Here is an 18,886-nt window from a genome sequence, read left to right on the forward strand (position 1 = left end):
TGAACCACTTCCTCACAAGCTACAAGTGCTAATGCATTACAATTTGGGTATCTGGAGCAACACTCAATCCACTCATCCTGAGATGGAGATTTATCCCGTCCTCCCATTTTTATTTAATTCTGACAGGTATCACGAGATTATTTATTCTAAGACTTTTTGAAGTACACACATTGTAGTTTACTTACAGAAAATCAGTACTTGATTTAACAGAAGGATTTTCTGGTGAAGGTTAAATAGCTGGAGTAAAATGTAAGTCCTGTAGTATTCATTACAGTATACTGCATGTAGAGCTATATAATGTTACATTTGTTAAGGCATATTGGCTTTAAGGCTCATAGTTATATCTAAACCTGCCTGGCTCAGTTGGTAGAACATGGCACTTGCAATGCCAGGGTTGTGGATTCAATTCCCATGGGGGACCAGTACGAATGAAAATGTATACAAGTCACTCTGGGTAAGCGCGTCGGCTAAATGACAAATGTAAATAACTTTTCAATCTTCTGGTACATAAGGCAGTATCTTCCTGTGATAAGCTTTAGCTGGGGTCAGGGTTAGTCCCAGAAGTAACGCCTGTGTTTTCTGTCAACTGTATCCTGCTGCATCAGGAAAGATCCAATCGCTAGGCACAGTTGGTGTCAATTCCCAACCAAAGGAGTGTGTAACAGGTGACATTAAGACCTTACGTCACAAGGAGCTGGGGACCTTCCTGAAGTGAAGAGTCAGGAGCTGAGGGTCTTGTAGAGGGATGCCAGCTTCTGGTAGGTGTTCTCCCCCAGTGTGGAGAGGGCAGAGCTGTACCTCCACACCACCTCCCCTGTCTGTGCATACAGGAAGCCTGTTGTCTCCCATAGTGAGGTGGTCAGTTCGCTACTCAGGCCGTGCACCACCTGACTGAGCTGGGACAGCAAGGAGAATCCCAGAGATGCTCCGCCAACAGGATTCACCCACACTGCCGCCAGGAGCAGCAGCAGCCCCAGGAGCACCACAGGGGGAGTGGGATGGAGCTGCTGCCACAGATCATGGACCCAGCCTCCAGGTTGACTCCCTGCCTCTGTCCTAAGAACCGTCTTCAGAATGGTGGGCTTGGCACAGCAGCAGACCCGAGGCACCGGCCCTTCCTCCAGCCCTCCGATGGTCACCCCCACCCAGTGCTGCTCCAGGTACTCAGCAGCACGGGGGGTGATAGCGAGGGATGTGACTTCGGGCAGGGTGGCATTTACCAGTGCCTCCACCCTCTCCCGGAACAGATACACCTTCTCCAGGAAGACCAGGGGGGAGTCTTCATCCTCCACAGCTGAGCCCAGAGACAACAAGTCTAGCTGCTCCTCCTGTGGGGAAGGGTGGCACCATAATATCGAATCAAAGGTGAGGAAGTGATGTCATGACAACACCCAACCCCAGGCTATACTTACCTGCAGCTCCTTCAGCCTCTGGATGAGTGGATCGTAGGCCAGCGACACCTCCATGCTTGCGGTGTCCAGGGCCCCCATGAATGCCTCTTTCTTCCTGGCAAGCACCAGCTCCAGCCCCTGGAAGTACTGTTCCACGGCCTGTCGATCCTGCCTCACTAGGCCCTCACAGCTGGCCTTCTCCTGCTCCAGCTGCTCCCCCAGCTCACGCACCTTCAGGAAATAACACTTCAGGTTACCTACCCAGAAATGGTAATTTGCTCAAAAGCATTAAATCCATTATTACTGACAAATCACCTTTGCCCAGCGGTGGTCTGAGAGCCTCCCCAGTAGGTGAGTGGGTGCCTGCCTTTCCCTGATGAAGGCTGCCTGCAGGTCATCGATGGGGTGTCCCTGGTGCTGGCCCACTGTTAGGCAGAAGCCACAGATGAGCTGGCGGTCCTGGACACAGTAGATGTTGAGGGGTTGTCGGTGGTGCTCAAGGCAGGAGGGGGGCTGTGGTTGGCTGTCCTTCTGGAACTGACAGGTAACGATGGGATTAAAATAAATGATATACACCTTCATTATACTGTACCCTATTAAGATATGCCCCGATTGTGACTATCCCCTAAGATCAAAAAGTATTAAAAAAATGGTTACCTTCTCAATGATGGCACGGAGGGAGACATTTATGGGCAATGCATCAACACCTGTTGGCGGGAGCTCTACCACACTGCGGCAGTTGGGGCACTTGAGTGGGAGCCGCAGCGGCCGCCAGATTGTATAGACGGCAGAGACTTGGAGTACGTTGTCCAGGCAGGACTTACAGAAGGTGTGGGAGCAGGGCAGGACCCGAGGGTCAGCGAAGAGGGAATAGCACACAGAACATGTCAGGTCCTCCTCTAGGTTATCCATGGTCAGGTGATGGGAAAATGAGGCTCTGTGTACCTGGCTTGTTGCTGCCCTCGTAGTTTAATGCATATTGTTTAGCCTGTAATTGGAAGAGAGGAAAACACAAGTGTTCTAAATCAAGAGTGAAGATCAAAGGTTTGATTTGTCCTGACAAAGACTCCAAACCCACTTGGCTTAATATTTGCAATCTAATTGCTGGTGATGAGTATTAAGTTCATCATAATGATTCATCAACAGTCACACACGGGTGGAGTCGCTTCCTGACAACCTGCAAAGTTTAGTGGTCGGTACTTATGTGGCCTTCTAGCATATTTACACAAGAGTGCCAAAACAGTACCTCCAAACCTGGACAGCAGCGGATTACGGCTTCACACCGGATGACTCCCACCTCACCGCTAGAATCTATTTCAGTCTGACCGGATGATCAGTAGTTTCTACTGTCTCGGTCTAACCCATGTATAGGTTTGTAGGGCACTACAATTATTGCCACTTGCACATTGCTCTGCTGCATACATCACACATAACGCTTGTTGACTGAGATGAACAACATTGAGAGCCACATGAGAATTGTTTCAGAACATTAATTCATTCAAATGGGGATGCAATGTGGTTAGTGTAATAGCGTTATATACAGGGCCGGCTCTAGCCTTTTGGGGGTCCTAAGCAAGATTTTGTTGGGGGACCCCGACCAAGTAGGCAAAAATAAGTGGCCTCCCCTCTTTATTGCAGAGAGAAACACTTACATTTTTAAGTTAATTTCCTGCAATTCTACACATTTTGCCATTGGGGCGGAGAGAAAATTGACCAATTTTATAACAAATGTCATGCAATTCTATTCGGTTTGCAATGGGGCAGAGATATTTTTGCAGTTTTAAGCAAATTTCCTGCAATTCTACACATTTTTCCATGACATATGCCATGATATCTGAGTGAGAATGACTAGCTAAATCAATGGGGGGCCCCTGCAGGTCAGGGCCCCTGGGCATGTGCCCTGTGTGCCTGGTCAATATTCGGCCATGATTACAAGTTTAAATTACTGGCTAGGCTAATTTACCAATCTAAAAATTGTTAGCTGCTTGGCTTATTGAATGACTGACAAAACAATTAAACTGCTGATTCAAAACCACATTCCGAACATGCACCTTGTGTATTCTACTATTCTAACTCTCAACAGTAAATTGCCAACCAGGCAGTTCCTAAAAAAGTGGCTGAGGGCCCTAAGCAACCGCTTATGTCGCAAGCCGGCCCTGGTTACATAATGACTAGAGTGGTTTTCCTGGGACAGGTTGCCCAACTACATTATAATGCAGTCGGTTTGGCTAGTGTAGTGCAATTGCCTGAAATGTAACATAAGTATTAGAAACACTAACAGCTCCAACTACCAGAGATCAAGACTAATACACTGCTCAAAAAAATAAAGGGAACACTTAAACAACACAATGTAACTCCAAGTCAATCACACTTCTATGAAATCAAACTGTCCACTTAGGAAGCAACACTGATTGACAATAAATTTCACATGCTGTTGTGCAAATGGAATAGACAAAAGGTGGAAATTATAGGCAATTAGCAAGACACCCCCAAAAAAGGAGTGATTCTGCAGGTGGTGACCACAGACCACTTCTCAGTTCCTATGCTTCCTGGCTGATGTTTTGGTCACTTTTGAATGCTGGCGGTGCTCTCACTCTAGTGGTAGCATGAGACGGAGTCTACAACCCACACAAGTGGCTCAGGTAGTGCAGTTCATCCAGGATGGCACATCAATGCGAGCTGTGGCAAAAAGGTTTGCTGTGTCTGTCAGCGTAGTGTCCAGAGCATGGAGGCGCTACCAGGAGACAGGCCAGTACATCAGGAGACGTGGAGGAGGCCATAGGAGGGCAACAACCCAGCAGCAGGACCGCTACCTCCGCCTTTGTGCAAGGAGGTGCACTGCCAGAGCCCTGCAAAATGACCTCCAGCAGGCCACAAATGTGCATGTGTCAGCATATGGTCTCACAAGGGGTCTGAGGATCTCATCTCGGTACCTAATGGCAGTCAGGCTACCTCTGGCGAACACATGGAGGGCTGTGCGGCCCCACAAAGAAATGCCACCCCACACCATGACTGACCCACCGCCAAACCGGTCATGCTGGAGGATGTTGCAGGCAGCAGAACGTTCTCCACGGCGTCTCCAGACTCTGTCACGTCTGTCACATGTGCTCATGTGCTCAGTGTGAACCTGCTTTCATCTGTGAAGAGCACAGGGCGCCAGTGGCGAATTTGCCAATCTTGGTGTTCTCTGGCAAATGCCAAACGTCCTGCACGGTGCTGGGCTGTAAGCACAACCCCCACCTGTGGATGTCGGGCCCTCATACCACCCTCATGGAGTCTGTTTCTGACCGTTTGAGCAGACACATGCACATTTGTGGCCTGCTGGAGGTCATTTTGCAGGGCTCTGGCAGTGCACCTCCTTGCACAAAGGCGGAGGTAGCGGTCCTGCTGCTGGGTTGTTGCCCTCCTATGGCCTCCTCCATGTCTCCTGATGTACTGGCCTGTCTCCTGGTAGCGCCTCCATGCTCTGGACACTACACTGACAGACACAGCAAACCTTTTTGCCACAGCTCGCATTGATGTGCCATCCTGGATGAACTGCACTACCTGAGCCACTTGTGTGGGTTGTAGACTCCGTCTCATGCTACCACTAGAGTGAGAGCACCGCCAGCATTCAAAAGTGACCAAAACATCAGCCAGGAAGCATAGGAACTGAGAAGTTGTCTGTGGTCACCACCTGCAGAATCACTCCTTTTTTGGGGGTGTCTTGCTAATTGCCTATAATTTCCACCTTTTGTCTATTCCATTTGCACAACAGCATGTGAAATTTATTGTCAATCAGTGTTGCTTCCTAATTGGACAGTTTGATTTCACAGAAGTGTCATTGACTTGGAGTTACATTGTGTTGTTTAAGTGTTCCCTTTATTTTTTTGAGCAGTGTAGTAATGTATTACTATTGATAATGTGGGGGCTTGTAAGAGCCCACTCATTTTGGTGGCAGGCTGCACTAAACTAACTGTACAAGACCCGGCACCTCAGGTTAGATTGCAGACAGGTAGATGCTCACGTGATCCTCCCAAACACCGGAGTGACACTATTCTTGCTGAAATAATAACGTGATAATGACAGCTGTCTGTCCAGAATGATATTTCGCCTAAAGGTGTTTTGAGATGAATTTGGATTTATCACAATTTAGGCTACACGTGTTTTTTACCTTCCTATTTGTGCAGCACTGTTGACAATGTACAACAATAGACATAACCTATAACATGGACTTCGGGCACACACCTACATTTATTCCATGAATAATATCTTAATCAACAAAACATAACCCTGAAGACACTGTAAAAATGCTGCCGGAAGTGTTTACGTTTGAAAGAAAACAACCGTGATGCCAATGTCTGCCTGACAGATGCTACTGCGCTTCTTTTTGTTTTAAAATCTAAAACTCACACTGTTGCAAACTTTATGATAGACATGATTGATAAAGCCTAGCTTTTTCATTTCACAAAGTACAGTATGTGCTTTATTTTCAAAACGCTCACCGATGCCCGGACTTCGAAAATACGTGCCGAAGAGCCTCCTCTTGCTCGCGTCCTGTCCTCGTCTGGTCCCGGACTATAGTATCCCAGTGCGCATGCGAAATACAGCCTTTTTCCTATCATGTGCCTCAAATTTAAATAAAGTACACTGTTACAAAGTAACTGACGATGGGGGTGTTGCGAGATACCCAATGGATGGACGATTCTCTTCTCATCACTCAGCTTGGAGACAAAAAGGGATGGGGGCGTGAGCATACGGGTCTGAGCAGATGAGATGTAGGTAGTCATTGTTTGGTGTTTGTATTATATCTTTTTTTTTTTAAGTCAGTATCAAAGCAATACTTCTTTCACCATAGCACAGCATCAAAAGATGAATGAAATGCTGCAAATGACAGAAGATCCTAAATGAAACTGCAGAGGCAACAGGCATAAGCCTACTACAGTATACATGAACCATTAAAAGACAAGAAAAACAGACCATACATGTGGGTTTCACTATTTATTTTCTTGAAGACAATCTAGCCTGTAGAGCCAACTCAACAGGTTAACCACCATTTCATTTTTATTTTTTGAAACCACATATTTGCTAACAAGGAATGCTGAAAAAAAAAAAAATATGTTCAACAGAAGGTTATGATGACCACAAAGTGTAATCAATTTCTACAGTCTTTTTTAAATTAACACAAAGAAAAATGGGGGAAGATTGGGCACCTAAATGGAAAACGGGGCAGGAGCAAGGGTTTGGGAGGTACAGCAAACTTGTTCATGAGTTCTCTTAGGTCAAGGAATAAGGCTCAACATTTATAATGAGCCACCCTGTCGAGGCTAGGGGGTCCAATCCCCAATACTTACCTTTCCCCAATTCAGGGATGCCTCAAAATCAGGCAGAATAATTATTACCCCTACTAAAAAAAAGTTTTTTTCAAATTCCCTAAAAATGGCTCAACATGAGTTGATTATGGCTACTACTGAATATAAAACAAAGCTTGTGGTTGGATGATGCATATTGTTGAAGGTGTTAGCAGGTCTGATTTGAGAGTCTAACCACACCTTTTGAATGACTTCAGGCCTCTCACTCTGGAGTACATGTGCAAAACTGTTCAGATTTATCTTCAAATCAGAAACTTAAGTCAGTAGGGGGAGACAGGTAACATTTAAACAGCAGTTTACTAAAAAAAAGAAAATTACACTGTACACAGCCTAAAGAAACTAAAAACCCCTCAAATGAACTGTGCTATAGCTTAGTACATGCAAAGGTAATGACTCAAAGTGACATAAAATGGCAATTTTTAATTTCCCCTTGTGATAAGTCAAAGCTATGGCAACAATACTGCAAAAGCAGTGATTTTTGCTTCAAGAGAAAGACTAAACATTAAATCATGCTAGGGGAGTACACAAGTCATTTGGTTGACAATAATGATGTCAGAATTTCACAGCATCAAACCCATATCTGGTGCAAAGGTATGGTTAATGTGGGGAGGTGGAATATGATCCTTATTAATCACCTCACATAAGCAATGAAAGTAAAAGCAGAAAATAAAAATTGTACACACTGGATGCAAAAAGAAAAGCCACCAAATGCATCTTAATACAATGCACCCGCTGCTCCACCTGCCAATAGCGTTGTCCAGTGTCAATTAATACAAATTAAAAACAAAAAAACAAAACCCTTGTGATTACATGTTTTTTCATTTCCAAAGTTCTTCCTTTCAGGGATTTGTATCTGCCTCTTTAGAAGGCAGAATTTCTTCTCGTATTTTCCTTCGTTTGCGCTTCTCGGTTTTGTTACTCTTATGTTGTATCTATTTTGTTTCTCTCTGCATGCGTTCACATCCAGTCTTCTTGCACACTCCAGACACGCACACACGCCACTCGTCCATTCTCTTGCACACGCCCGCTGGACTCTGGCCCTGCCCACCACCGCGGGGGGGGGGGGGGGGGGGGGGCGCCCCACCGAGGGCCTCTGGTTGGAGGAGATGAACCTGGCTCCTCAGCACTGAGTCCAGACATTCATACACAATGGGTCCATTCACACACACGTCTGATGGCGTGGCCGATTGGGGGGGGGGATGGGCGCACAGGAGGTGACGCCCCCTCCGGTCGGAGGACCGCAGAATTGTCATATGGTTCATCTTACGCTTGTTTTGTTGGTTTTCCTTTTGTGTTTGTTGCCTCAATTTCTTGATTTTGAAGTATTTGATTCTCCCCGGGCTGACATCGCGTTTTTGTCGTCATTGTAGTAGTTTTCCGTTTTTTTCCCCCGACAGCGCCAATAACATGGAAGTTACTCGGCGTGTCTCAACGCATTCGATGTAGATGTTTGTTTTTTGCAACATGTAGCCACTCACTCATACCCACTCGCCATCTCAAACTTCATTTGGGCTGGTTCCCCTGGAATGCCAAACGAAATCAACACATTTTCTCTCAGATAAGATGCAGCCACGGATCCCACGAGCCAAGCACAATGGATCTAATTTCTCTCACACTCTTTCGCTCTCTTTCTCTCCTAATTTGTTTTATGTTGAACAGAGTGCTGCATCGCAAACAAAACTCCAGACTCCCGAGATGCCTTCTAGAACTGGAACCCCTCTGTTGGCACGTTGGTGGAGGAATTGAAGCCGTACGTTCCCCCCTGGATCGCCTCTGGAACCAGGCTGGAGTCTTCATCAATCTGAACATGAGACAATAACTCAATCTATACCAATAAGACATTCCCCAAAATGTAGTATGCAGTACCTTCCCCAACCAAGACATGGTCATATTAGAGCTCTGACTTACATCATCAGATGAGAAGAACTGATCAATAATTTCGTAGGCCAGTTTATAGATGTCTTCATTCTCATGATTCTGGAGCTGCTCCACCTTCTCCAGACCTGAGGGGCAGGGAAGAGAGATGGTTCAGCAGTCAAATCTACACAGCCACTGAGATAGAAACCCTATACTTCAACATAAACAGTTGGGAGGAACAATGACGCTTGAGGGTTAACTGAGTGGGCTGGGCTCTGACCTCCACACTCCTCGATGAGGTTGGCAATGGTCTCGGCCTCGTCGTCAGCCATCTTGAGGATGTTGCTGAGGCCGTCCAGGACCACCTGTACCACCTGAGCATCCTTCACTGTCAGCAGGTTACAGAAGGGAGGGATCACCTGCTGCTGGATCAGGTACGCAACCTACAGGACCATAGAAGGGTCAGCTTGGGGCTTTACAAAATACATTATAAAACGTGGGAATTCGAGTGTATGAATGTCAGGTGAGGTGTATGTGGTAAAGTGGGTAGGCCTCAGTTGAGCTCACCTGGTCCTTCCTCCCGCTAATTGTCAGATTGCTGATGGCCCAGGCTGCTTCTTTCTGTGTTCCAAAGTCTCCCTGCAAAAACATTTGAATGAATATTTCCCCAATATGACACTCATCACTGCTTCATTTTGTGCGAGAGAAAGCTCTGATGAAGAGATGAATGAAGCAGTGAAAGTGAGGAAACAGACCTTGTCCAGAAGGTGGATGATCATGGGTACCAGGTTGGCATCAATGACAGCCTGCACCTGCTGCTGGTTGCCTGCTGTGATGTTGGACAGGAACCACACTGCCTCCTGCAGGATGGGAGAAGAAACAGCAGCACTCAGTGTGACTACTCCTTAAAGTGTTGTGTGTGAGAGGCAGGGCTTACAGAGACTGAATAAGCAGTCAGTGGGTGCGCTAGAGTGTGTGCATGTGTGTCAGGAGGACTGCAGAAATGGGGAGGAGTTCACACATGGAATTCAAAGGTGTGTGGACTGAGCTAGATCAGACTCCAGGGGCCTGCTCAGAGCTGTGGCCCCTGGTCGAGATGGGGTGCTGTGGGCAGGGCAGGGGCGGTCGTGAGGCCCTAATCATTGGCTCAGTCACGGAGGGAGGGGCCTCTGTTTGAGTGACAGGCCTCAGATGCACTCCGATATCAGCAGAGACCCATGGGTCTTCTGCGCCCACTACCCTTCACCCAGAAATACTACACAAACGCACTCACATCTCACACTCTACCCACCGTCCCAGACCACCCCAAAATCTACTCAAACTGCAATTTCCACCAGCTTCTTGAAGTCTCCTTGATCCAGCTCTTCCATGATGCGAGTACCTAACTAATAGTTATATCCCCATTCACTGTCATTCATATAGCATTCACACTAGCACCATGTCTCTGATTTCATCACTTCTAGCATGATCAGTCCCACTGACACACCTGCTGTGCTGTGGCAAGGTGAAACGGTGCAGAGTGTATGTATTATGGTGTGTTTGTTACCTTATTGATCTTCTCCTTGGGGTGTGTAAGGAGAGAGGGGAAGTGTCCCAGGGCGTCACAGTTGAGCACCACCTGGGTCTGTTCATCTGTTCCAGTCACTATGTTGCCCACCGCCCGCAGTGCAGCAGTCTAGAGAGAAACACACAATCAAGTTCCACATAGCAGTCAATACAAACAACTCCAAGCATCAACGAACATTCACGCAACTAACTAAAGTAAGCAAACCAACCACCACCCAAAGAATGTTTGAGTATGAATATCAGCACAGTAACCACCAGACTCCTGGCATCAGGGCCAGGAGTAAGACCCATTCAAGTCCTGAGCAGTACGATCTCTAGGGTTAGCTAGGGCTGGGCAGCATACCGCATTTTACGATACACTGGTATTTACGCACGTTTGGGTTTTTACAGTATTTGAATGTTTTTGTTTGTTTAATGTGGTACGCCATGTGTAACGTCCATTTTTATAGTTTACTTCGCTATTTGAGTCATCCCAATTGGCGCCGCTTTCCAAAAAGCAGAGTCAGAGAAAACATAATTAGCTATACAGCCTGATATTACCAGTGACCGAGTAGACCTAAATCGTCATGTTTGTGCAACAGTATCTTCTAAATCAAGAAGGAATACGCAAAGCATGAAGACGCTAAGCGAAAACATTCAACATAGCCAAAGATTATAGGGTCCCCTAGGAAACAACACTTTGGTTCCTACCCTGTCATAATAACTCCTCCCATGCAATTTAATTCGATGTCACGTCAAATACTGTATTTAAAGTGCCCACTATTAATATTCTAACTAGAATAATCTATCTATTTCCATGATTCCAACTTGTTTCTCTAAATCGCAAGGCAAATCACAATTGCAACATTTGGTTAAAATATTGTGCAGCCCTACTTGGCAGAATGGAAATTGTCAAATGAGTGCAGGTAATACAGAAAATGATGAAAATGCCAAAATGAAGTTGAATTGAACAGTATAAAACAATCAGAATGGAGAAAGACCCATTGAAATCACTTAGAATATATGTGTTGCCACCCTAGGGTCACTCACTACTCATAAAGCACCCTAGGATCACTCACTACTCATAAAGCACTCTAGGATCACTCACTACTCATAAAGCAAATGTACAACTTTTATTATTCAAAAACTAAAAATACCATCAAATTGTATTTTTTTTTTATACGGTGATGATATTTTGGCAATATCGCCCAGCCCTAGAGTCAGCTTACCTACTGCACCATAGTAACTGACTTACACAGACACCCAACGGCCCCACCCGGCCATACAGGAACCCAACTCAGATCAAAACACTGCAGCTCAGGACAAGAGCTCTCCTCCAAACCCTAACCTAATCTAACCACCGCAGTGCACAGGTCTCCAAGTACCTGACTGAAAACAACCCCTTGCCCCGCCCCCTTCAGTGTTTGCAGACCTGAAGGTAACTGATATGGGTAAGTGATGTGGTGATGCCTCTACCTATCCTTCTAATGAGCATAGAGAAGCCACCGCCATATTGCTTACACACCTATCTGATTCAATCACATCTGCAAACACAGCTATGGTCTGGCACGGCTCATTCCTTACAAAAGCAACCATTCCATTTGGTTGGCGGTTGAAGATGAGACTTGGAGGGCTAAGCTGATCCTAGATCTGTTTCTCCACGGGCATCTCTGTGTCTCCGTACCTGGACTTTGACCTCCTGGTGGCTAAGCAGGGGCACCAGGTTGGGCACAATGCCTGAGTCGATGACCATCTGAATCTGCTCGTTGCCAGCGTCTGTCAGGTAGGACAGAGCCCACACCGTGTCCACCAGGATCTACAGGAATCAACACACAGGGTCACAGGTCCAAAAACAAAACATACACTCATTCATCAACATACAGATCATGCATTAATATCGGCTTGTGGTTATTAAAAGGGGGAAATCAATGTCAACTTGAACTAAATCGGGTTGTGTCTTTCTGAATACAATCAGTAATTGAGGAACTCACATTAACATCAGTGTGGTGGATCAGCACACAGAGAGCTGGAAGAATCTGAGAGAGAAAAGAGGGAGAGAGCAAGAGAGTCAGTGAGAGAGATGCCAACAAAATGACAGGAATAGGATATTCCCACTGGGGATGTGTCAAATGGACAATATTTATGTTTAAACAGCCATTTGGTGGGAGGTGTCCGTTAAAATGATATGAAAAATTCATTAAAAAGTTGAGCCTCACGCTTCAGCGCTCTTAGTTGTTGCGGAAATTGACCCACTATGCTGTTTACTTTCTGCATCTACGGCATATCGCTGAGTCTACCTTTAATAATTACAAAACTTTATTAATTCAACTTATATAGGCCAGACTTTGTAAGTCGCTCTGGATAAGAGCGTCTGCTAAATGACTTAAATGTAAAATGTAAATATAGCATAATAAATTATATAAAGAAATCTCAAAGGGATGTAAAGTAACAACTAAAAACAAATAATCATCATGAGTTGATCAACTGTCAAGAGAATGAAGGGAGGAGGTCAAAGGGGAGAGCCTTTATAGCCCATCGTCTAGTTAGGTTATAACACTGAAAATATGTTTTTTGATAACTGTACCGATTTTAATTTTGTGGGGGGGCATTTTCAGTTAGGGATTCCTCTTAACATTAAGGACTCCAATTTCCAGCGCCTTTTTTCTAAGGGGCTTATGGCAGTTTAGAGACATGGTCCAGTATTATCCAGCAGTGATACCTCTTCCACAGACATGCCGCTCTGAGCACTAAATCAGCCCTCATTTCACCAGATTAGGAGCACACCTGCTGGGTACTGACTAATCCTGCTCTCTCCCTCCATTCATCCCACTGACAACTAGCCGACTACTGATCAATCCCTCCATCTCTCGCATGAGGGGAGAGAGTGACATTGGCAGGAAACGGGAATGAAACAGGAGCCAGGAGGACAGAGAGACAGATTGATACATATACCCCAGGGGCACACCCTGTACATAATGCTCAGGTTCAACAACACACTGACAGAGAGATTCAGATAAACAGACTAACAGAGCCAGTAACTCCTGGATAGTGTCCTCAGGTCATTTTGCCAGGACAGATTGACCATGACCAAGGTGACACAAACACTCCCTCTCTTACCTCCTGGATGGTTTCCATGGGTGGCGGTGGGTCCTTGTGGCGGCAGAGGTTGACCATGACCCAGGTGACGTTACGGAGGAAGGTGATGGGGATAGAGGGGCTGATGAAGGACAGCAGGGGCTTCACCACACCCAGACTGATCACATAGTCCCTGCACTGGGGTCCGTCGCCTAGGAACAGAGATTGTTTGTGAAACTCTCACCGATGATGCCTTGAGACAGAGAATCCCTGAGCCATTCCCACAATCAGCCTCCATTGTTAGAGGGTCCCAGACAGAGAGAAGAATCCAGACTCACCTATGATGTTGCCCAGGGCCCAGACCGCCTGCTCACACACATTCTGGTGAGGAGATTGCAGCAGCCTCAGGAACAGTGGCACAGCATCTGCAGGAGAAGAAATCCTCTAATTAATATTTAATAGCTAACTCCACCACCAAAGACTACAAATAATCTGCCATTCAGGGGCACATAAACCACAAATCCAAGACCTGGTAGGCATGATGATAGAAAATCCCACCTAGCCCCCAGAAAGTACTGGCAGTGGTTGCGCTGATATTGTAAGCTGGTACTTACTGGACTGGACCACTGCCTGGGTCTGCTCTGAGGTTCCTGAGGCAATGTTGGTCAAAGCCCAGGCAGCTTCAAACTGTAGAGATGGACTGGAGACAGAGGCAGAAGTGAGATGGAGGATGTAGAAAGAGAAAGGGTGGAGAGAGGGGAAAACATGAGTGCGATGGAAAGGGTTCTTATTCCATCCGTCAGTGGTTCTGACAATCCTCACATCTGTTTATGAAAACATTTGCATTGCAACATACTTTCATCATCATCCGAAGAGATCCAGTCTCAGTGGAGTGACGCTTAGCTTACATTCACTGCAGCACTGCTTAGGTCACAACCACTTCTATTATTATATAACACACAGAGTAATTATAACACAAAGTAAAGCCCTGCTTACTTGTCATCTCTGTCCAGACAGTGCACCAGGATAGGGAGAATGCCAGACTTGATCAGGTCATCTATGGGAGGGTTACGGTCACTAGACAACAGCTTCCTGCAGGGAGAAAATGTCCATTATTCACACATACTTGCACTTAAGACACAGCAAAACATAAAATAAAGGAATGTGAAATGTAAACATCTGAGTTGTTGCACAACACCAGCGCTGTTGACTACAGACATGACAATGCAATCTCACAATGATTTCACAAGACCAGCGACAATGAAACAGAACTAAGTCTAGCATGTTCGCCGGAAACCATGAAATAATTTGTAGGCTATGCTCCAGAACATGCCACTCCACAACATTCTAGAGATGGGTTTTGGAACCATGTTTGAGTGTGAATCACCATGGCAACCAGCAGAGCCGGATGTAGGAGGAGAGAGTTCCTACCTTGCAGCCTGCACGGCACTCAGCTGAACTCCCTGGTTATCACTGGTGGCATTCTGCAACAACAGTACACAGGGAATCACATACTGTGGAAGCAAATCCATGTCTAAGAAATTTTTCAAAATTGGAAGTGCACTTACTTGTACTATTGCTTCAAGAGAGGTGTTTTGCTGCAAGATAAAAGAAGGTACTTGGTCAGGGAACAATTTATTTTGCCCATGTCAAACACGGCCAGTGGAAACGTAATGGTTTGTTTGCACTGTGGCCACACCTCAGGGTGATTAGTCAGGCCTTGAGAGGCAGTCCTGACTAGGAAGAACAAGTCTGAATGCCTGGAGACACTAATCAGTCCGAGAGGAATGTCAACACGGGCCAAACATTGTACATAACAAATCCTAAAAAAGATACTATAAAAAACAAAGTACAGTTGATAGTCATCCTATTTTGTTCATATTTTATTGCAACAAGAGGTCCCCTCCCATTTGTTTTGGATTGCATGTGGATATCTTTTAGCTAACAGTTCTAGGAACTCAGTCTTTACCATACATCTAAATCACCTGTTAATCCCTATCACACCAGTGATTACTTCAAGGAAGGAAGGAAAGCCATGCTCTCTGGAGGATCACAGAGGAAAATGACAGAGGGCCAATCAGAACGTACCGATCTGAAGTCTCCGTCGGCATCAGAGTCTTCGCAGGTGTCCTCGTGGGGCACGTTTCTTCTCTTCAGCAGGTGTTCGTCCCTTTTGTTCTGCAGAGAGCAGGGCAAGACAGCCGTCTTAACGTACATGCATCAGCATGGCAACAGGCTCAACTATTAAACAAGCATTTAAATGAATACTTTGAGATACCCTGTTTGAAATGCATTTGTATCTCGTCTGACATAGATTAAAGGAAAGAAGTTGAACAATTACCTTGCGGAGTTCCACCACCACCTCTGTCCTCTGTCTTCTCATCGTCTATAGCGGAGAAAACCAATACATTAGCCTCCCTTGTACAAATATACACTGTATGTGTGCCTGATTATTTGTTGGTACTTCCATAATCCACACGCAAAACCTAAATGAGATGTTTATCCTCCCAATATGATGAGATGACGACATCCTGTGTATTTGTGCTTAGAGAGCTGTTCAGAGACATATTGTTCATCCACAGCTATGATGGCACAGTGATAGAACCAGCCTGCCATACCACTGCCTGAAATCACCAGCTCACACTCACAACAGACCTCATTTACATAGACTGACTTAACACAGATCTCAACTACTGGTGTTTTGTATGTAAGGGCTCATGTTAATAATGGGTGGTAATACGAGGGACCATTTTCAAGCACCTGATTGACAGACATTACATTTCTTATAAGGACTCATTAAGTAATTTGCTGTCATAAAATACTGGCCTTTGGCCATTTGTCATGATGGGTTGATATAGTGAAAGTACAAAGTTAAATTCTTCCTTCTGTCTAGAAGGGCCCTGCCCATTTCCTTCTTATACTCCCACTCCACAGTGAAGTGGCAGACAGTGCATCACTCAAATATGATCAGCACTTCTATCATGTGTTGTGATATAGCCTAGTTATGCATGTTAGTTGTTATGCAAGCAATATTCTTGTTTCCACTGCAAACAATGCCCCTGCCATTGACTAGCCATATTACATCATCATTAAAAAGAGGCAGGCACTTCTCCTCTAGCTTAAACATAATACATAGGCCTGGCTAGTATAAGTAATCCTCTATCATCTGTTCCCCTTGCCTATAATAATTTAGCTTCCACTAGTTTGAACTGAAAATGTAGTTAAGTAGAAGAAGCCTTGGGTGTTGGGTGTGGTGCCCTTGCACCCAGTCCGGAACGGTCTGGGGGCAAATAGCTTTGGGACAACATCGGGAGTCTGTATATTGGTTGGACTTCCCGCGTTGTGCATCATTCTGATGGCTGGCGACGTAAAATAACCCTACCACAATATAGCCGGCCTCACCAAAAAAAACTTTTCCTGTCAATAAAGGCATGTGCATAATCTATAGGAACTCTACATATTGTGGTAGGTTTATTTTCTGTCGCCACCCATCAGAAGGATTCACAACTCTGGGAGTCCAACCAAACACAGCCCCCCGATGTTGTGTTCCAAAGCTAGGGAAAACACTGATTAGTATAATGCAATGTTAACGTTTAACTGTCCTATACTTGCTATCCATCTACCTCACAATGGCTATAACTTTCGTTATGGGTCTGCCAAGGCCTGCAAAGGTACCCTGACCAGCTACATTTCGCCATTGTTTTGATGAGCTACGCGAGCAGGTTAGCTAGTAATCTAGCTAGCTACCAACAGCGGGTACTGGCTAACGAGACATATTTCAATATTTGTAGTTAAAGAAGCTGCCAACTAGTAAGCGGCTAACATTTACCATTACATTTGACATTTGGAACAACTAACTACGAAGCTAAAGTTAAATTGACAAACTCAGTTGGGTGGCTAACGTTAGCTAGCTAAGTTGATCTAGCATAGTTGAGGTTTTTACTGCGTAATTTTCTATTTGAGGTCATTAGTTAGCTAGCCAACAGTAGGTACCAGTTTTAAAATCTTACTGGCTACAAGAATATATACCATCTGATAATTGCGTGTAAATTAGTTGGCTAGCTAACTACATTACATAGCTAGTAAGCTGTAGCCGGGGAGGGGTGGTACATTATAGCTGGCTAGCTAACGTTAGCTAATCCAAACCACGGATGTGGCTGACTAGCGCAGTCGTTAGAAGGGGATACGAATCTCGTTAAGAGAACCCCCTCGAAAAGATGTGGTTAAGTAACGGTATGTCAACTCCAAACTGGGTGGGTTGTCTGACACAGCTACCTAACTACATTTCAGATGACTGTCGAATAGCAAATATAGCTAGCTAGAACAGCGTGTTTGTTAGTGTACCATTGCTATCACGGCCTGTAGACTAGCTAGCTACCAGTTTAGTTTAGATGGAACTGGAAGTCGTTTGCTAGCTCGGTTAGCTGGGGACGTTTCACGTGTTGTGGATTACTTTTATTCTGGTTCAGAAAGTCGGGTGGATTGATAGAAAGGCCTTGGTCTATTTGACGATCAGATAAGGCCTGGTTTGGTCTGGTTGCAAAGTTCCAGATCATGAAAATTACAAACGACGTCACACAGCGCAGCCCCAAGCAACAAAATAGCGCATATGAAAAGGGACCCATCGACGGAATCAAATACTTTACCTCCAAATCACGACCCTTGTTCTTGAAATTCTTCAGTCGCTGGTTGTCTAGTTTCTCGTTGTCAGACATGTTAGCAATTTTAGCTGTGTTTTAACACCGTTTGCAATGAATCAGCTAGCCGCTACTCCTTTCGAGTTCTTTTTTTCAGGCCTTTCAGTTACCGGACTATTTTTTGTTGGTCTGTCCGCGGTGCATACTGGGAATGCCGGTCGTAGAGACACAGCCTCGCTCTGGCGTAGAAGGGTGGGGAATTCCCGTTATTGCTCACTCGTTGGTCTCGCGAAATAGGTTATTATTCCTCACTAGGTCGCGCTGTGGTTCGCAGCTAGTTCAGACCACCACACTGTTATGATCTGTCAATCAGTGCATTTTGGTAACGTGTTAGTAGGCCTAAACAGTTACTAGTCCTATACTGATATATTTATATCGATATAGACTTATTCTATATCGGTGCTGCCCATCATTAATAAATATCAAGTTGTGTTGCCTTCTTGACCCTGAAACTATCTATAGTAGTCACTATGGCAACAATCAGAAATGTAGCTAGGTACCAACTGCCGAAGTCAAGTGTCAAAACTGTTATTTAACTTATTTAAATAATACATGAAAGTTCACAATGCCCAGAATTGTTATTTCCCAACCAGAATAGGATGTAAGCACATAGCTAGTAACGTTACAGCAGTAAGTCAACGTGTTGGTCGTTAACGTTAGCTTGTTGTTTTATTATAGTGAGCTTCATTGTGTATAGGCATACATACCTCGAGGTCCATTTGGTTAACACTTAATATTTCCAATACTAAGTTGTCTAAAGTGCAAAATTCTCCAGTTTCATCTATAAATTGTTGTGTCCCATAAAAAAACACTTCCTTAGATTCTAGAATGTGGAACATGGAACTAAAATCTAATTTGATGTTACAAAGCCAGTTCCAATTGAACTCTACCTTTTTTAATGGAATATATGGGACATACTTTCATTATGGAAGCACTGTTTTGGGACATGTTTATCATTCTAATCCACAGA

At 45.0% G+C, this 18,886-nt stretch overlaps 2 protein-coding genes across 2 annotated transcripts; both read right to left on the reverse strand.

Moving 5' to 3' along the window:
• Positions 1-75: 75 nt before the first annotated feature.
• On the reverse strand, positions 76-5,960 carry LOC139547918 (tripartite motif-containing protein 59-like). Its single transcript, XM_071357113.1, has 5 exons — positions 5,876-5,960; positions 2,049-2,379; positions 1,707-1,928; positions 1,413-1,622; positions 76-1,328 (listed from the first exon to the last, which is right to left on the reverse strand). Exons 2-5 carry the CDS (start codon positions 2,301-2,303, stop codon positions 720-722), a joined length of 1,296 nt encoding a protein of 431 aa, XP_071213214.1. The 5' UTR covers positions 2,304-2,379; positions 5,876-5,960; the 3' UTR covers positions 76-719.
• A 398-nt stretch (positions 5,961-6,358) lies between these two features.
• Positions 6,359-18,186, reverse strand: LOC139547919 (importin subunit alpha-3-like). Its single transcript, XM_071357114.1, has 18 exons — positions 17,866-18,186; positions 15,561-15,605; positions 15,308-15,397; positions 14,788-14,817; positions 14,651-14,703; positions 14,216-14,311; positions 13,834-13,919; positions 13,558-13,644; positions 13,262-13,431; positions 12,136-12,180; positions 11,829-11,960; positions 10,146-10,274; positions 9,355-9,459; positions 9,167-9,238; positions 8,880-9,042; positions 8,651-8,745; positions 7,822-8,543; positions 6,359-7,782 (listed from the first exon to the last, which is right to left on the reverse strand). The coding sequence occupies exons 1-17, from the start codon at positions 17,932-17,934 to the stop codon at positions 8,445-8,447; spliced, it is 1,566 nt and encodes a 521-aa protein (XP_071213215.1). The 5' UTR covers positions 17,935-18,186; the 3' UTR covers positions 6,359-7,782; positions 7,822-8,444.
• Between the last annotated feature and the right edge of the window lie 700 nt (positions 18,187-18,886).

The sequence above is a fragment of the Salvelinus alpinus genome, chromosome 21 (assembly GCF_045679555.1).
Source record: "Salvelinus alpinus chromosome 21, SLU_Salpinus.1, whole genome shotgun sequence".
Lineage (NCBI taxonomy): Eukaryota > Metazoa > Chordata > Actinopteri > Salmoniformes > Salmonidae > Salvelinus > Salvelinus alpinus.

Excerpts from the sequence above, each read along its gene's own strand:
- LOC139547918 (XM_071357113.1), bottom strand. The coding sequence starts at position 2,303 with ATGGATAACCTAGAGGAGGACCTGACATGTTCTGTGTGCTATTCCCTC. Across the intron at positions 1,623-1,706 it reads CAGACCACCGCTGGGCAAAG|GTGCGTGAGCTGGGGGAGCA; the intron begins GTGATTTGTCAG and ends TATTTCCTGAAG. Across the intron at positions 1,329-1,412 it reads AGAGGCTGAAGGAGCTGCAG|GAGGAGCAGCTAGACTTGTT; the intron begins GTAAGTATAGCC and ends CCTTCCCCACAG.
- LOC139547919 (XM_071357114.1), bottom strand. The coding sequence starts at position 17,934 with ATGTCTGACAACGAGAAACTAGACAACCAGCGACTGAAGAATTTCAAG. Across the intron at positions 15,606-17,865 it reads ACAAGGGTCGTGATTTGGAG|ACGATGAGAAGACAGAGGAC; the intron begins GTAAAGTATTTG and ends TCTCCGCTATAG. Across the intron at positions 15,398-15,560 it reads TGGTGGTGGAACTCCGCAAG|AACAAAAGGGACGAACACCT; the intron begins GTAATTGTTCAA and ends TGCTCTCTGCAG.